Raw genomic sequence first — 19,068 nt, 5'->3', positions numbered from 1 at the left:
GAGGGGACTGTCGTTGGAAAGGACTGGCTACACTGTGACCCTGGAGAGCTACCGGAAGACTTGGTAGAAAGGAGCTATATAAGAGTCTCAGTAGGAGGAAGAGGAGGCCGCACAGGAGTGCTGTCCATGGTGCCACTGGGAACTTCAGCCCTACTTTACAGAGGTCGCAGGAATAGGGTCATTAATAGTCTGACAAGCTGGGATCCACTGAATCTGAGGGGCCACAGCAGGGATAAAGTTAGGGATTGAAGAAATAAAAATATCATTGTGTACAGGAGGAGGTTAGTATTGGGAGGCCATGGGGTACATGCTTTGCTCTTTTTTACATTGTGGTAAAATAGACATAAAATTAACATTTTAACCATGTTAAAGTGTATAATTCAGTGGCATTTACAGTGTTGCACAGCCATCATCACTGTTGTCTAGTTCCAGAACTTTTTCGTCACTCCAAATGGAAATCCCATACCCATTAGGCATTCAGTCCTCATTTCTCCCTCCCTTCAGCCCTGGCAACTGCTACTCCATTTCTTTCTCTATGGATTGTGCATGGATTTTACATCAGACAGGTCTGGGTTCATCCTGGCCCTGTCATTTACTGACAGTTTACCTTTGCTCAACTAACACAGCTTTTCTGATCCTCAGTTTTCCACAGTTTTAGAATGAGAATAAAATGCTTAACTTGCAGGACTCCTGCGAGAATTGATTGTATATTAAATGTTTAGCTGAATACCTGGTTCATTCTTAAGTGGACATGCAATAAATGGTAGTTATTGTTTGCTTTATAAAAGCAATAACAGTGGGGTTCCTTTATTATTTTTTTTAAATTAATTTATTTTTGGCTGTGTTGGGTCTTTGTTGCTGCGCACGGGCTTTCTCTAGTTGTGGCGAGCGGGGCCTACTCTTGGTTGTGGTGCGTGGTCTTCTCATTGTGGTGGCTTCTCTTGCTGTGGAGCACGGGCTCCAGGCGTGCAGGCTTCAGTAGTTGTGGCACGCGGGCTCAGCAGTTGTGGCTCGCGGGCTCCAGAGCTCAGGCTCAGTAGGTGTGGTGCATGGGCTTAGTTGCTCCACGGCATGTGTGAATTTCCCGGACCAGGGCTCAAACCTGTGTCCCCTGCATTGGCAGGTGGATTCTTAACCACTGTGCCACAGGGAAGTCCCCCAGTGGTGTTCCTTTAAATTGTATACAACTGCGTTTAAACTGCTTATTTACCAAAAACTCAGGTAACACAAGTTAATCACCTACTCTTACAGGTGCTGAAGTAGGGAACTTGACTTTTGCCTGCCAGGCTAGTTAAAGAGGTCAGAGAACTATATATTCAAGAACTGATTATGTGTTACAAGCTCTCAAATGCTTTTGGAATTTATAGGAGAAAAGTCATTAATGGTGGTTAGATGCTTAATGAATATTTGAATTAGAGAATGAATGAACAGTTCAACAGTGAAATGATACAGCAGGCCTATGGAAGAGGTAGAACTTGAGCTGGGTCAGTTTAATAAGTACCACTGCCTGTCTTTCATCTATAAAGTGCAATCTTGTCATTAGGATGCAGAGCAATCCATAAGGTGGATAATAGAACTGGATTTTGATGATTGTTTATACATGGCCAGTCCAAAATTTTTGGAAAATAGATACACTTCCATTAAGGACGTTTAAAGAAAAGTAGATTAGTAGGGCTCACTCCAAGGAGGAATTTTAACTATCAGTGTTGGAAGGGAGGTGACAATCCTGTATGTGTCAAGCAGAGGCCGTTCAAGTTCTTCGAGCTCTCATAGAGAAAACTCATTGATCAGTTTGAGCCAAAGGAGACTTTATTAATTTCCACTTTGAAAAAAAAATTTCTCTATTCTTATCTGTGAACTTAATGGATTATTGGTCAATTGATAAGTTATTCTTAATTTCTCCCTCTTTCCACACGCTCTTCCCCTCATCACTCTCTATCCCTTTAAACTTGTTTTTCTTCTAGCACTTGTCACTGTCTGATATTATATATTTGTTTATTTTCTGTCCCCTCACTAGAATGTATGCTCCTTTGAAGCAGATAGTTTGTTTCCCACTGTATCCACAGAACCACAAACGTGTCTGGCACACAGTTGGCACTCAGTAGACATACGCTGAACCTTTCCATAAAAATGAATCACATATGTGTATGTATAAATAGCTGTGCAGTTTTTTTCTATTCCTTGTAAGAAAATACAAAAAAGTACAAGAAGAGAATTTAAAAATTGGAGGAGTTTATCAACAACAACAGCATACACCTTGGAGAAATGTGCTTGATTTGAATTCATGTTAAAGTTTGAAGTGCTTTAGCCCAGTAAATAATAAAGATTTAGCTTCATTTTTTTTTTTTTTTTTTGTACTAAAGATGCTGGTAAGGAAGGATGGCTCCTTAGGGATTACCTCTGGAACACACAATCCAGAGGCAAACGGTAGGCCCTTACGTTATCTGGGGGAATCTCTTTTTTACCTCCTGTAATTGGTGATATCATAATTAGCCCCACATATTTCTGAACGCTGCCATACAATGCACCTCATTTAGCTGGGCTTATGGAGGTTAGATCATGCACAGGAAGCTGGCTCCTTCGTTATCAGGCTCCACAGAGGAATTGGGAGGCTTAAGGAGTGTGAAAAATTAGGTTTGATTTAAAGGGACAGGGTTCTCTAGAAAAGCACAGAGATTTTTCCAGCTTGTGCCTCCATGACCTTTAGTTTCCCATAAACATCATTGATTTCTACCTCAATGCTCTTTCTGTAAATTAGGGCCTCTTGAAGTTTCCCTTTCCTCATCCTTTAAAATAGGTCTGCTAATACAGACTTCATGAGATAGTTATAATTTCAATGTGCAGACTCTTTAAAAAATCTAACATAGTACCTGGGAGATAAAAATCCCAGCATAGTTTCTGGAACACATATTAAGTGTGTAATCATTGTCAGATCCTCTTTCTTCTTTTATTATTATTATTGTCTACACCATCAAGTTTTAGTTAATTTATTAGAACAGAATTGCATTTTAAAATCCTATAAATCCTATTGTGGGGACTTCCCTGGTGGTCCAGTGGTTAAGAATCCACCTGCCAATGCAGGGGACATGGGTTCAATCCCTGGTCCAGGAAGATCGCACATGCCGTGGAGCAACTAATCCCATGTGCCACAACTACTTAGCCTGCGTCCTAGAGCCCACGAGCCACAACTGCTGAGCTCTCATGTTGCAACTACTGAAGCCTGCACGCCTAGAGCCCGTGCTCCGTAACAAGAGAAGCCACCGCAATGAGAAGACCACGTACCACAATGAAGAGTAGCCCCCGCTCGCTGCAACTAGAGAAAACCCACGCGCAGCAACGAAGACCCAAAGCAGCCATAAAATAAATAAACAAATAAATAAATAACAGTAAGCTTGTAGAGCTAAAAAAAAATGAAATAAAATCCTATTGTGTTTGATTGGAGTTTTGAATAGCATTTTGGCACTTCATAAGATACTTTAAATTATCCACCTTAAATAATAATAATATTAACATTAATCTTATTATTATTGGTTTATTTGTTTTATTCTTCCCGTTAAATCACAAGCAATGAGAGAGAACAATTCTTGTTCACTTTTATATTCACTACAGTGCCTAGAACAGTACTTTGATTCCAGTAGATTCAGAAGAGTTTGTTGAATCCTTTTTAAAAGGTACAAATAAAACAGTTAACATAGTTATTGTTAATAAACATCAGAATCCTCACACACTTAACCCTGTAAAGCCAGTGCAGATCTAGGTGCACATTTATTGAACTGGAGAGAATAGGACATGCCCATGTGACAGTTACATCTTAAGAATGACAAAGCTAGAGCAAGCTGTGTTTTGCTTTGTTTTCTTTCAAATCTAGTCTTAAGCTTTTCTCTTTGGTGGTCATTGCTTGTTAGTTTCTAAGTAAGATAATTATTGTATTGATGAATAATAGATGAAGAGACTCTTGAGGTAGTCAGAAGTAGGAAAGGAAGGGGTCAGAAAATGGGTTCACCTACCTGGTTCACCCAGCAGTTCTTCAGGCTGCATGCATGAAAGAGCAATGCTCCCTTTTCAGTCTCCCTTTGATTCAGCCTGTCTGCTAATCTCAGATGGTTTCCTTAGGTTTAGAGCTACAATTGTTCACCTCAGGGCTAGAGTGTTGCTTAAGATAAGCCTCCAAGCCCTGCTAATTCGTGTATGGTGTTTGATTCCCATTCCTCCGGCCTTGCACTCAGTGTACCACCATTTCCTTTTCCCTAGGTGTACGTGGTCGGGAATGAACCTTTAACAGTTTTGGTGGATTCTCTGCTTCCTGTCCTGGGAGTGCTCTTTTCTCTCTACTGTTTTACCAAGCACAGTGTGTCTCACATAAGGTAAACAATCTAGAGAACCTTATTGTTTGTAAATACTGAAATCTTTCTTGTATGTTGTTCTTATTTTGAATATGACTTATGCCACTTTATAATTTTTTTTTTCTTTCAAAGTCAGGAAAACATTTGACAATCCTCTAGAAAAGAAAGAGAGCTTTGCAGATTGCACGGGATTGGATCTAGTTTTTAGAATGACTTTCCTCAGCCTCTGTCTTAGACATCAGAAATGAAATCTCCGTTTACATGTATGAACATGCCACTGTTTGATCAGTGAGAAATACTGGAATTACATGTCTAGGGAGGAGGAAATAGAGGTTGGATCATAAATACCTTGTGAGTAGTTAGAAATCAAGTTGGGGAAATCTGGATCTGAATGTGGCACTCTGTAATTTAGGCTTGGATTTGGTGTTAGTGCTGTACAGTGTTGTTGAGAATGAAGGGATTCCTTAGTCATCCAGAAAATAATCTTTGTATTGGAATTTAAGTAGGACTCATTTTGTATCAGCTCTGTTTTCACAGTGATTTATGTTGTTTCTTCCTCCTTCTAAGACTTTAATTGGAAGTTTGAGATTGACATATACACACTACTATATATAAAATAGATAATAAGGACCTATTGTATAGCACAAGGACCTCTACTCAATACTCTCTAATGGCCTATATGGGAAAAGAATCTAAAAAATAGTGGATATATGTATATGTATAACTGATTCAGTTTGCTGTACACCTGAAACTAACACAACATTGTAAATCAGATATACTCCAATAAAAATTTTAAAAAAAAGATCCTACAGAATTCTGATTTTTGGTGTTTGGAAATCCCCCACATGTAATCTCATATTCAGTAATAGTATCTTCTTCATAGCGTTATTATGAAGACTAACTATGCATTGACGTGTTTAGCACTGTCCCTGGCAAATAATAAGCTCAATAAATAGTCACTATCATCATTAAGTGATAAAGCGAAGTGCTCAGTCTTGCATATTATTCGAAGCTTACATATTGCCTTTAACTCTCTTAACTTTTGGTCAGTGGATCACTGAAGCCCACAGACACGAGGGAAGTGACAAAAGAAAGTGCAGTGGAAGATGAAGGCTATAAATATGTGAATTTGGCTTCAAAAGACCATTCCTATAATAACTCTTGTTTTAGTTTTGAAGCCCGAGTCCTCACAGCACTATCATATCCTCATCAGAGACTGAGAAGGAAGAAGCAAACATTTATTGCATTCCTGTCCTAGTTGATTGGCATGGATAAGAGGGGATAAGGAATCAGCAAGAATTTGTTGGTGTGCTGTTTCTTGGTCTCCAGTTATTGGTCCCACTGATCTTAGATGGTTTGATCACTGTAAACTTTTCTTTCACAGTGCCTGATTCAAAGGCAATGAGTTCATTTGGAATAAAAAAAAATCATGTGGGGCTCATGTGTCATATCAGGGCTGCTTCTACAACCAGAGATTAGTCAGTCACTCACTGAATTTCAGGATATTTGCATTCTGAAATTCACAAGAAGCAGTTTCCACTCCCGCACTTCAGTAGTACTAGGTGATTGTGCCAGCCTTTAGAATGCATGGAACCTGACTGTCATTCTTTCTTTTTTTATGTTAGCTTGTTAAATGTGTAGAGTAAGATGACAAGCTCATTTATAACTGCTTTTTTCTGCCAGGTCACTTTGCCAAGAGATCTTATTATGGATGCTGGGGAAACTGGAGAGGAAAAAGGCAATTACTAGCCTGAAAGGATTTGCAGGGTTGGACAAAACTGTGCCCTCTCTCCATTCTCTGTGCCACTTTAGAGCTGCCACTCAAGGTGGCATTATGATTACCATCAAAGAGGCCGTTTGGTGAGTCCACCCATCCTTTGCTATCTCTCTTCAGATTTAATTGTACTCGAAAGGCCATTCTGTGACTCGTCCACTAAGGGGCGCTGATAGAAAGGAAACCAGAAACTCAAGCAGCTGAGGTGCTGCTATTTATTGATATCTGTAAGTGAAATGTGAGCCTTAAATGATCCTCCAGGTTTTTCCTAGATGCTAGCTAATAGGTGCAATTTACTGGAGCCTCACAGCTCTGCATCACAACAAGCCCACTTAACTTCACAAAGTCTTTGCCAGTGAATCAGAGTAAAAGGCAGACACATGTTCACCCTCAACACCGTAACAATCCAGTTCTCCCTCTGACACTCAGAATGGTATGTGTGTTCAGAGTCAGACTTAATCCTAAGGGAAATTGTCTCAAAGCTCTCTTTTATGGTAATTTTATGATGGGGGTTTGTTTCTCCTAGGGGTTGTTTAAATTTTTTTTTTTTTATTTATTTATTTTTATATTTATGGCTGTGTTGGGTCTTCGCCTCTGTGCGAGGGCTTTCTCCAGTCGCGGCAAGCGGGGGCCACTCTTCATCACGGTGCGCGGGCCTCTCACTATCGCGGCCTCTCTTGTTGCGGAGCACAAGCTCCAGACGCGCAGGCTCAGTAGTTGTGGCTCACGGGCCCAGCCACTCCGTGGCATGTGGGATCCTCCCAGACCAGGGCCCGAACCCGCGTCCCCTGCACTGGCAGGCGGATTCTCAACCACTGCGCCACCAGGGAAGCCCGTCCTAGGGGTTGTTTAGAAGGCGGCTAACAAGTGTTAGTGGAATGGATAATTTATTTCTCCTGCATCTCACAAGTGTATTTTAAATTATTTCCATTTTCTAGGTGATACGTGTAGATGTCATTACCTACGAACATAAGTTCTGGTTGATCAGAGTCCATGTAATACTTAACTGGTGGCAGCTACTCAGATGTCACACCACATTCAAAGTGCTGCTATTTGTTAAAGTGTTTACATTTAAGTAACTCTTTAAGTTCATGGTTAATTTGGTTAAGTTTTAAAACACTTATTCAATATGAGAGTCTTGAGGAAAATAGAAAAAACACATTGATTGCAAACAGAATTATCAGTACAAACTTAAGCTACTAATTTACTGAGAGTTGTTGAGCATTAGTAGGTTTTGCAGTTCTAACTATGCCCCCGAACTGAAGGAGCTTAATATTTTTTGGCATGTTTATTTAAAAACCCTTTGGAACAGTTTATCCTGGGACCAATTTAGGGACTAGATAGAGGATTTTATAGTATGTGACTTATCAGCAGTTAAAACTTATTGCTGTCTTAACAAGTCTTTAGTGCAAATATGTCAAAATCAACAGTTCTTATTGAAACTATAGTTTCTCTTCTTGGTAGGAAAAAAAGTGGATAGGCAGTGATTGAATGGATCTCCATACACTGCTAGAAGCAATGGATCCTTAACCTGGGGTCTCTGTGTGGACTTCTCGGAATCTATAATCCCCTTGAAATTATACACAAGAAATTTTTTTATATGCAAACATGGATTCTTTGCTGAAAATAAGGTCCATAGCTTTCATTAGGTATTGAAGACGCTCCATGTCTCCAAAACGTTGACACCATACCAAAGAAATGTGTGTGTGTGTGTGTGTGTGTGTGTGTGTGTGTGATTTTATGATTTGTTCTAAAGATCCTGCTCATGGTGCTAGTGCCCCAACGGCAGGGTGCATATCACCACCTGGTCTTTATCACCACTTACCTTTCACTCTACCATTCTGCCCAGCAGCACCAGTTATCAATAAGAAGTTTGATTAAAGAAACTCTAAAAGAGCAGCTTAGATTTCATGATCTTTGGATCCAGAATTTTTACCTTTCTGGAACTAAATATAACTATTTGGAATTGACTCTTTCATTGAAATTTTAAGAATGAATAAAATAATGCTTCTTAAGGTAGTTGTTGTCATGTCTTTTTTTAAAAAGAATACTTGAATACAGTACTTCATTTTGACAGTTGGGGTGGTTCACAGAAGCTTAGAAGCTATTTCAGCTTTTCTTCTAACATAAAATGTGGTGGAGATAACATGATTGATCTGAAGGACTCTGGAAGATTCTAGGATAATATAGGAAGTAATTCTAAGCGTAATTTCTAGGTTATTCATTCTACTAAAGGAGTATAAAGGGTATGTTATTAAGTGAACTGGCAGATTGGGACATACTGCCCAGTTAGACGGTTTGCCAAATTAACTGCAATAATTGTATTTTCAATGAAATGAAGCAGCATCTGTCTTTTTTTTTCTCAATTTAATCTGAAAGAAATTTTATTCTTTTTTTTTAAATAAATTTATTTATTTTATTTTTATTTATTTTTGGCTGTGTTGGGTGTTTGTTGCTGCGCACGGGCTTTCTCTAGTTGCAGTGAGGCGGGGCCGCTCTTCATCGCGACGCGCGGGCTTCTTGTTGCATTGGCTTCTCCCGTTGCCGAGCACAGGCTCTAGAGTGCAGGCTCAGTAGTTGTGGTGCAGGGGCCTAGCCGCTCCGTGGCATGTGGGATCTTCCCAGACCAGGGATTGAACCCATGTCTCCTGCAATGGCAGGCGGATTCCCAACCACTGCGCCAGCAGGGAAGCCCTCTTTTTTTTTTTTTTTAATTAACCACTTTATTTTATTTATTTTTGGTTGTGTTGGGTCTTCGTTGCTGCGCGCAGGCTTTCTCTAGTCATGGCAAGTGGGGGCTACTCTTTGTTGCAGTGCACGGGCTTCTTATTGTGGTGGCTTTTCTTGTTGCGGAGCACGGGCTCTAGGCGTGCGGGCTTCAGTAGTTGCAGCACATGGGCTCAGTAGTTGCGGCGCACGGGCTTAGTTGCTCCGCAGCATGTGGGATCTTCCCGGACCAGGGATTGAACCTGTGTCCCCGACATTGGCAGGCAGATTCTTAACCACTGCACCGCCAGGGAATTCCCAGAAATTTTATTCTTTCATCACAAAAGTAATACATGTTCTTTGTATAATACAAAAAAGCATAAAGAGGAAAACAAAAATCAACCACTATCTTAATCACTGTTTACATTATTTTAGTGTTTTGTTTTCTAGTGTATCTTCTGTACCTTCTTGTTTATTTACATGATACAGTATAAGAATACTGTATATTGGCTTTTTCACTTATCCGATGAATGAAAGCTAGAAGCCTTAGTACCTCATGAGAATTTTCTTAAAACATTTTGCAGAAATCATGGCACCATTTTTGATAACTTAGCCACATTTTATTACTTGGAAATTTGGCCTCCTCTGTTTTCTGCGCCTTTATGCATTTTCATAACTCAGCAATTGGTTCACTGAGATTGACTGAATCTCTTCCTATGAAGATAATATCTTTTTCCACTGCCCATAACCCTTAGTGGCTCATTGAAAAAAGGTCCAAGTTCCTTTGAATGGCATCCAAGGATCTCTGATCTGCCCTTGCTTTTCAGCCTTCTCTTTCTCTTCTTTTCTTCAGGAACCAGAATATCTGCATAAACCTATACTTTAATTCCTCCTTGCTTTTGCAACTTATTGAAATAATAGTAATTCTTCAACATCCATCTTAAAATGAATCTTCCCCATTTGAGCAAATGACTATGTAGGACATGGTAGCCTAGCTTCTGAGAATAAATACCTTTTCAGCATGGAGAAACAGGAAAATAATTTAAACAAATTTTTGAGCTCTTTATAATGATTTACTGTATGGAAATAACATGTTACTTTAGAAGATTATTTATGGGGTTTCCAAAAAAATAGTTTCTCTGGGTGATAAATCTTACCCTGCATTGCAGTGATGAAGATGAAGATGAAGCCCTATACCAGAAGGTGTCCTCAGAGCAGTGCCAGGTAGAGCACCTTGGGGACTTGCTGTCCCACTGCCAGGAATGTGGTTTGGCAGGAGACTTCTTCATCTTCTGCTTGAAGGTAAGAACTATGTATAGTTCATGGTCAGCTTTATTCTAGGGTAGTACCAGGAGCCCCTTTGAATTTTCAAGGCAGTCATAATTTTAGGTCCTAAAATTAGGTCTTAATTTAGGAGAAATAGAGGACATAAGGGTAATTTATTTTTTAGTAGCCTTTGGTTTGGTCAAAAAGAAATTTACCTTCAGCAGTACACATATGATTGAACTACTTTCCAAGATAATCTGCACTGAAATTTTAGAGATGACCAGAGCAGAGCTGTTGATCTATTAAAGGGTTAATCTTTGCTCTTTGTTGACAGTAAGAACTCTTTTGAAGTTAATAGTAGGTTTTACAGCTATAGAGTAATCCCTTATCCTTTCTGACTATTGTTTTGTCAGGTATTTGCAAAGGAGATTTAGCAGTTCTGCCTCTCTCATTTCATCTTGTAGCCACTTGAAACCTTTTCCGGGTTTGTTTCTTAGCCTGGTGGTTGTGCTTCCTTTTGCCCTAACCTCCGACAGTAACTTATGCCCCATACTGTTACTCCTTGTTTGTACTGCTAGCGACCATAAGCCGGTATCTCTGATTCCCTGTCCATCTCTGCCTTCTTTAGTATTTTCCCTAAATTAAGTGGCAACTCTAAGAGAATGTCTGTGGAGGTTAATGTTGGTGTAGGTGTGGGAGAATGCAAGGAGGGAACCAGGGCTAACGTTCCTAGAATTGAAGTGGGTGATACTTTTTCGATGTTTCTCACCTCCCATGTTCACATTCATCCCCCTGCCCAGCCGTTCACTGTAAATAACATTCCAAGAAAATACCCTCTTAATTGGATAATTTCTTTAAAATTTGTTTAAAAAACAAAAAGTCAAAGGGCTTTGCTCTAAACCAAGGTTCTTCTGCCTTTGTACTATTGACGTGTTGGCCTGGATAATTTTTTCTTGGGGTGGGGGCTTCCTGTACATTGTGGCAAGTTTAGCAGCATCCCTGACCTCTACTCACTAGATGTCTGTGTCACCTCCCAATTATGACAACCAAAAATGTCCCTAGATATTGCTATGAGCCCCCTGGGGAGCAAAATTGCCCGGAAACAGTTGAGGACCACTGCTCTAAACTGTCAGTTACTATGGTAAAGCATTAATTCTTAAGGAACCTAAAGTTTTCCTTTCCCAAGGAAATTTACAGTGTGAAAGCTAAGGAAAAGCTTACAAAACCCACAGTAATGAATTATCTATTAGTAGAAGTTTAGTTCTAAATATCTTAGGGAAAAAGGTGTGGTGCTGAAAGCATCTAATAGTCTCTAAAAAAGGTTTGGAAATGTTATATGACCTCAGTTCAAGGGAAGCTAGTGGTAGAGATCATAAAAATAGTGATAAAGTAAGTAATCTGTCAAACTAGTTCTTTGTGTGTATGTATGTTTTTTATTAAGTTTAAAATTTTCGTATACCTGGTATCATGATATATGTATTATTCTGCAACTTACATCTTCCATTCAACTGTGTTTTTGAGCTCCCTCTATATTGATATCCATATAGATCTAGTTCATTTATCTCAACTGCTGCAATATAATAAATACATCACAATTTATGCTTATTGCTGTACATTTAAGTTGTTTCCAGTTTTTGGCTATTGTACTTAATGCTGTAATGAAAACAGACTGGTTCTCTATATCCACATTTCAAACAGAGTTTTCTAGCTGTTTTTGAAATCCTTAGTTCTACAGGATTTTTCTTCTCTTTTTCTTTTCTCCCACACTGATAGGAGTTGACTCACATGGCTGTGGAAAATGAAGCAGAGTTAAAAACAAAGCCATTCTCCAGCGAAAGCCTCTTGGAATTAGAGCAGCACCAGACTCTTCTTGTGGAAGGTCCGGAGCGGAAGTTGCTGGTCCTCCAGCTCACGGCTGTTCTGTGTGAGAGAATGTCTGAGCAGATATTCACAAACATCACTCAGGTCAGTGACGGCCACGTGCCGGTTCCCAGCCTGGTGGTATTTGTCTATTTCAGTTTCTTTCATTCTTTCCCCCAAATGTTCAAAGAAATGTTACTCAGAGTGTGGTTTGATGACACCTGCATCAGTGTTACCTGGAATTCAGGTTAAACGTAAATTACTTAGCCCACACCAGGCTAAGAGAATCAGTACTTTCATAGGTCCTGGGAATCAGCATGTTTAACAAGCTCCTGAGGTGATTCTCATGCGCATAAAACTGAGAATTATTTAAAATATTTATATATCACGGTGGTTTTCAACTTTTGGTGCAAATAAAATTGTCTGGGATCTTTTTCCTAATATTGATGCCTAGCCCACTTTTAGAGATTCTGATTCAGCATGTCTGCATTAGAGCCTGGGCATATGTATTTTTTTAAGCTCCGTGGATGATTCTAATGTGCATTAAAAGTTGAGAATGATTAAACTCAAATTTGAAAAAAAAATCACTAATGATAAGATCACCTTGAATTGTATAGGTCCTCTAACTCACAGCTTATCTCCACAACAGCCTGTGAAGTGTTTTTTGAGTGTTTGTTTTGTTTTGTTTTGTTTTGCCTGTGAAGTTTTCAGATTTTTTTTTTCTGTCATTAGCAGAAATTTTATTTCCAAGTTCTTCAAAGGTTATAACAAGCACAAACAAAGTATGCTTTTAAGTGTCCCAAATTAAATCAAAGGCACATCGTCAAAGTAAAACACTTGTGACATTGAGTATTCATTTAGGTTGTAATATTTCACATCACTTTTTTTTTTAATCATTTGTAATATTCTGTAGATCACATTTAAACATTGTTTTAAAGACATGAAATAATTTAGTATTTTTTTTAAGTAAAACCACCATTATAAAGTAGAGGAACTTAAGAAGACAAAGATCAAATCTGCTTCATATACAGGATGGGGCAGTCTAATACACAATACAACATTAATCCTTTCAAACAAGTTTGCTAAGAAACAGCTCCCATGTTTAGTGTTAAAAATAAAACAATCTTCTTATTTAGAAAAATCAAGATATCATTTGATTAATAAAGCCCATTCTTCCCCCAATTTTATACTTGCTTGTCTTCATTTAGAAATTATAAATTCATGAGAAAAGAACAAATTTTGTTATGGTATAAAAATCTTAGTCGGAAACAACAAATTACAAATATTTAATTTTTTTTAACAAACAATACTGTTTTCCTTCCCAAAATGTAAACATCTAGTAAATAAAACATACGTAACATTCCAGGTATAGAAACACTAGTAATTCACTTAATGAAAGAGATGTATTTTGGTATATTTGGTGGTAAGGTTTTTGTTTAAGTATAAAGCACTTTAGCAAAGAACCAGGCCATTATTATTTAAAATCTACTCCTTCACCCAGTTTCCTTGAGTAGAAACTCATAAATTTCTGTAGAATTTTGGCCAAAGGACCAGGCCACAGGAAAGGTCCTGTGAAATATCTAAAAGTCATTTGGCTGGAGAAGTGTGTTCTTGAGATTTGGAGGCAGTCATTCATCACTTGGTGCTTGAAAGCATTCCTCAGCGGACTTCTTCCCTACAGTCTTCAGAGTAAAGCACAGGATCTGGGCTCCCGAAAGGGGTTGCTTCTGGCTGGAACACCTACCAGCAGGGCTTCCTTGCAGGCATTCTGTATGCAATACTGTTGAAGCTCTGCAGCCGCCTGAGAGACCTTGATCCTCTCCACGCCGGCTTCCAGCTTGAGCTGCTCCACCAGGCGCTGCAGCGTGCTCACGCTGGGCCCCAGATTTTTGTTTTAATGCTTTCAGAGTAGAGTGAGTATGTGAATCAGTGCCTGAATTTAATGGCTCAGACATTATTTTTACCAGCTTTTTAAAAAAATAGGAAATAAAAGTACTAAAGCATAGGTAGTGTAGTCATCATATTTTACCACTTTACCACAGTCAGTTGTTGCTTGGTTGGTGAATAGTCAATTGTAAGATGGTATGATTGTCACGCTTAAATTTGACTCTCCAGCTCTTTGTATCATCGTCATTGTCATCTGCCTTCCGGTGTTGCTAAGCAGCATTTCACTAGAGCTCCCGCTGAGAAAATTTGCAGCTGCCTGTCAGCTCTGACTTACCGTGCCTGTTTAATGAGAATTATGCTCATTATTTCTTTCCTGGCCTCTTATTCCTTCAGTTCACTGACCCCATATTATTTAGTAGGATGATTTGTTTCTCCTGTGTTTATATCAGTTCCCTAAAGACTTTTTCATTCAGACTTTATGTTTTTGTCTCAGGATGCTAGTGGGAAAGGAAAATGGTCTAAAAACTGATATGACTTAAGCCTTCCCACTTATCTTCTTTTACTCCTAATTAAGGAACAGTGGTGTTAGGCTGATACAAAAGTGATTTGTCCCATTAAATTATCGTCAGCTGAGGTTAAAACATATCAGGACAAAAAGAAACACACAAAAAAAACATTGAACTGCATTTGGTAGTCTTACTGCTAGTGATAATTTTGGTATATTATTTTGAAATACACACGTATATGGATATGTTATAAGTAATAAATAAGTTATTTTGTTAACATAATTAGGAAACAAGATTTTCAGCATAAGAAAGAGAGTTATAAACATAAAATTAAAGAACTTGAGTAAAACTCCTATAATATTAAGTTCTAACTGGAAGTGTTTATATGAACTCATAATTTATTTTTCTCTTTTTAAAAAGCAGGTGTTTTCTAGCTCAGTCCACTGTCAATGCCAAGCAGCAATGACAGTCCAGTAGCAATAACTGTCCCCAGTACCAGATTATAGTTTCTGAATACCACCTCCTACGAAAAGAACACAAAACTCATTGGATTAAAGGTTCATTCCGGTCTAGGGCGGGAATTGTACTGTAAGCCTCAGGGCATCTTGAAGCAATCCGAGGTTAATGGGCTCATGTCAGTGGCATTCAGGAGCCACCTTGGAGGGGCTCCTGTTGACCACAGGTAGGACAATTTGAGCATTACAAAGAATAATACCTGCAGTGGATTAAAACACGTCAAGTACCCCCCCACCCCCCCGCAAATCTCTTGTAGGACATGTTTGAGGTTGCTGAGGCATGAGTTCACTGTTTTGTAAATTGATAAATGAAGGGAATGAATAAAGCATTTATCTTTCCTGTGTAACTAGTCAATGAAGAAAATTTTTTCTTTGTATAAGAACCACAGCTGAAAAACTCAAAAAGAGAACTAGAAAATTATATTTTGCGATCCCCCTAATAACAAAATGGATCTAGGTAACAATCATCAGTGTTGCTAAAACCATTAGGGGTACTTTATAATGAATGTATTAGGCCATTTGGCACCCAAACCAACTGTTCCTTTCTTCTTCCAGCATTTTATTACAAAAACTTTCAAATTTGAAAGAATTTTATAGTGAGTACCTGTATACCCACTACCTAGTTTCTACAATTAACATTTTATTATACATGCTTTATCACATATTTATCTATGTTTCCATCTGTCTATACATTTTATTTTTGGTGGATTTCAGGGTTAATGCAAATATCAGTAATGTCAACCTGAATATTTCAGCCTGGACCAGTTAATCCTTTTTCATTTAAAAAAAATTGTTTTTTATTTTGGACCAGTTAATCTTAACATCGCCGTGAGAAGCAGACATTATTATGTGCCTCCTCATGTAATGCCATAGGAAGTATGCCACATCACCTGGGAAGGGTTCTTCCCCTCAAAACCCCCAAACAATACAAAACAAGCCCCCCAAAATGTGAACCTAAATCCGATCAGGGAAACTCAGGATAGAGGAGCAAATTAAGTGCCATGAGGAAACAATTAGCCAAATCCATAATGTGGGAAATTCCATAGTACAAATGACCCAGCTTCTTCATCAAATAAATGGCATTAAAGAGGAGCAGGACTGTTGGGGACTTGAGTCATATCAACGAAATGCAGTGTGTGGATCTTGATTCAAACAAGCCAATTGTATGAAGACATTTTTGCGACAGTCATGGACCAGGTATTAGAAGATATAAGGAATTTTTGTTGAGTGTAGTCGTAGTATGGTAGTTATATAAAAAACAAATCTTCTTATTTGTTAGAAATGCATATAGAAGTATTCATGGGTGAGAGATTAAAAATTCAATAAAGCGTGTTGGCAGATGGCATATTAGTATATGAGACGATGCAGAGAGGAATGAGGCGTGGAACGGTCTGTACTGATGCAGAGCCCTGTTCCAATTCCCGAGTTCCTGCATTCCGCAAATGTGTATTGAGAGCCTACTATGTGCTACATGCTCTTCTGGGTGTCAGAGACACGGCAGTGAACAAAACAGACACATATCTGTGCTCTCATGGAGCTTACATTTACATAGAGGGAGAGAGAGATGGTAAACAAGTAGGCAGAAACACAGAGGGCGTTAGACGGTGATAGGTACCAGAGAGAAAAATCAAGCAAGGTAAGGGGATGATAAAGGGAGTGTGGTAAGGTAAACAGGGTGGTCATGGAGAACCTCACCGAGAAAGTGACTTTTGAGCAAAGATCTGAAGCAGGGAAGGAGGGAGCTATTGAGATACTTAGGGGAAGAGTGTTCCAGATGAGAGGGAGCATGCCTGGAGTGTGGAGGGATCAGCAAGGCGCCAGTGTATATGGAGTGGAATGAGCACGATTCCCTTTTTCCTGGTCTTTCAGGAAACTGCCGCTGTCTGCACCCTTCTGTAACAGGATCACTGTAATTGGCAGAATAGAAGGGGTTCTACGTGCTGTGGTCTTTTTCATATGATAAAATTTTTTAACATAAGAAACACGTGCTCATTGTAAAAACATTTAAGCAACACAGAAGTACAAATTTTAAAAAAGTAGGGACTTCTGATTAAAGATGGTATATTGAACAAAAGTGTTTATCTGTTCCCTCTGGAAACCACAGGGACCAACAGAGCAGGAGAGGAGACACATTAGAGAAGAGAATACCAATGTTTGGAAACTGGAAAATAGTAGCTGATTCAGCAACTTCAGAAAATGGAAAGCTAAGTGCCTGCATGGAGGAAGTCAGGAAGCAAAGTACTATGCCTCAATAGAGCTGTTAAAATTTTTTTGAAATGAAAAAAAAAGAAGCAAGTCACTTCTCCTTGCCGAACCCTAGAAGGACTCGGGGCACCAGATAAGCTCTAAAGATGGAGCTGAATTTAGAGCTTAAACCAGGTTGAAAGGCTCCACAAGAGTCAGTAAACCCTTTGACTCCTTCCTTAACTTTGTACAACTACCTCCCCTCCGCAGCAGAAGACTGGAGGTTTATTCTTGAGAGAGGTTGAACCCAAAGACTCTGAACTTGGGTGGTAGTAGCACACTGCAGAACGGGAGGATTAAGCCGATGCCTGCAGACTCAGCAGTAAGGCCTCAGCTCCCTTGCACTCAGTTGCCAGAGTGTTGGCAGCAGGTTTGCACATCCCCATAGGATTATTGTGACAATTAAATGAGTAAATACCTGTAATATGTTCAGAGCAGTACCTGGTAAATAGTAACTGCTTAATGTTATCACTAAATTAAATAGCTAAATAATTAAAACTGGTTGCCTCTAGAGTCAGAATCAGGTGGGGAGAAATGGGGTAGGGCACTGCCATTTTTCATTATAAACTTTCAGGAATATTTGGCTTTTAGAATTATGTAGCTTTATAAAAAATTGTAAGTAAAAAGTAAAAGTGTCTCCCATTGTCTCCTCAATATACATAAATTCTAGAACAGGCATCAGTCACATACCTTTCCTTGTGGCTGGCAGCCCCATAAAATCACAGGAAATGAATAGTAGGGGAGGAGCTGTTGTCCAAATGCGTTAGAGGTTCGTTGTTACGAGGTTTGGGGGAAAGGGTACTTCATAAATGACAATTACAGCTGGCTGTCAACACCAGTTAACAGCTCCCAGGTTTTTTATTTCACATACAAACTGAAAGTTCCTTTCTTAACAAAAATAGGATCATACTACTTGTTTAGCAATGTTAAATAGATAGATAGAGAAGAGGAATTTAGAAAAAGTTGGAAGGCTAGATAGTGTTCTGTTCCAGCAATTTAGCAGTATATTTGTGTGAAATAGAAGCTTCCTATAATCAAGGAGTGCTTCAGAAAACTCTTTGGAGGCAAAATAGGTGGCCCAAGATGGTAGATCCGCCAGTTTCTCTGCAAAAAGCCAATGTCCTTAACTTCTAGTAATCAATAAATTCTTAGGCTAGAGAGGGTGTTGAAAATTGCCATAACCAGCATGGTTCATTATAGTAAGTGGAACTTTTAATAACCTTTCTAGTTTCCTGCCTTGCTCCAAAAGACAAGTGTTAACAAGTCTTTCTCCTGACTTTGAGCCTGCAATAAAGATTCTAGCATAGCATGTGATTTGCCCAGAGAGTTAAACATGCAAGCTTGCATCCCATTTTCAAAGTGATTTTTCCCTTTTGAGCCATTAATCCTAAATGTGCATGTGAGTGTGTGCACGTGTGTGCGTGTGCATGTATGGGTATGTGTAGGCTGTCTTTTATTCAAATGTGTTTCTACTTAAGATGATTAATCCAAGCCCAGTTAAAATGGTGCCGACCAAATTAATTCCATTTAAGGCTTAGTTGTTAGCCAAATGCTATGTAAAATCTTATATATGAATAATCTTAATCCTTTAAAACTATTGGATACTTTAAAAAATGACTCTGGATCGTTAGTGTAGATTGTTTGAGGACACTGAATTCTAAATAAAATTAATGCCTCTTCCCCCTTTCTTTGCTTACTAGAACTAGAGTGTCAAAACGGGGGGAAGGAATCATTGAAGAGGAATGCTCATTAGGAGAAGCAGATCTAGGACACTCTAAGATGGTCAGAAAGTAACAAATCATTTTTCATTTTAATTTCCTGGCAAAATTCATGAAAAGTAAAGGAAGGTGGATTGGTATATTAAAAGATCTGAGAAAGTATAAATGGGCTTTCTCATTTATTGACTGTATGGCCTTGAGCAGATCGCCTCTTTAAGCCTAAGATTCTTCATCTGAAAATGAGGACAA

General features: G+C 38.9%; 1 protein-coding gene across 1 annotated transcript in view; it reads left to right on the top strand.

Annotated features, from left to right (window-relative positions):
* The window catches only part of TANGO6 (transport and golgi organization 6 homolog), a 186,650-nt gene that overhangs the window by 48,658 nt on the left and 118,924 nt on the right, over window positions 1–19,068 (top strand). Inside the window, exons 8-11 of the mRNA XM_007198182.3 lie at window positions 4,252–4,364; window positions 6,027–6,203; window positions 9,993–10,125; window positions 11,863–12,054. Coding sequence (XP_007198244.2) covers window positions 4,252–4,364; window positions 6,027–6,203; window positions 9,993–10,125; window positions 11,863–12,054 — 615 coding nt within the window. The remainder of the gene's footprint in view (window positions 1–4,251; window positions 4,365–6,026; window positions 6,204–9,992; window positions 10,126–11,862; window positions 12,055–19,068) is intronic.

This window comes from Balaenoptera acutorostrata, chromosome 19 (genome assembly GCF_949987535.1).
Source record: "Balaenoptera acutorostrata chromosome 19, mBalAcu1.1, whole genome shotgun sequence".
Classification (NCBI taxonomy): Eukaryota; Metazoa; Chordata; class Mammalia; order Artiodactyla; family Balaenopteridae; genus Balaenoptera; species Balaenoptera acutorostrata.
The sequence above is the reverse complement of the archived record's forward strand: the minus strand, read 5'-3'. Positions and strand labels throughout refer to the sequence as shown.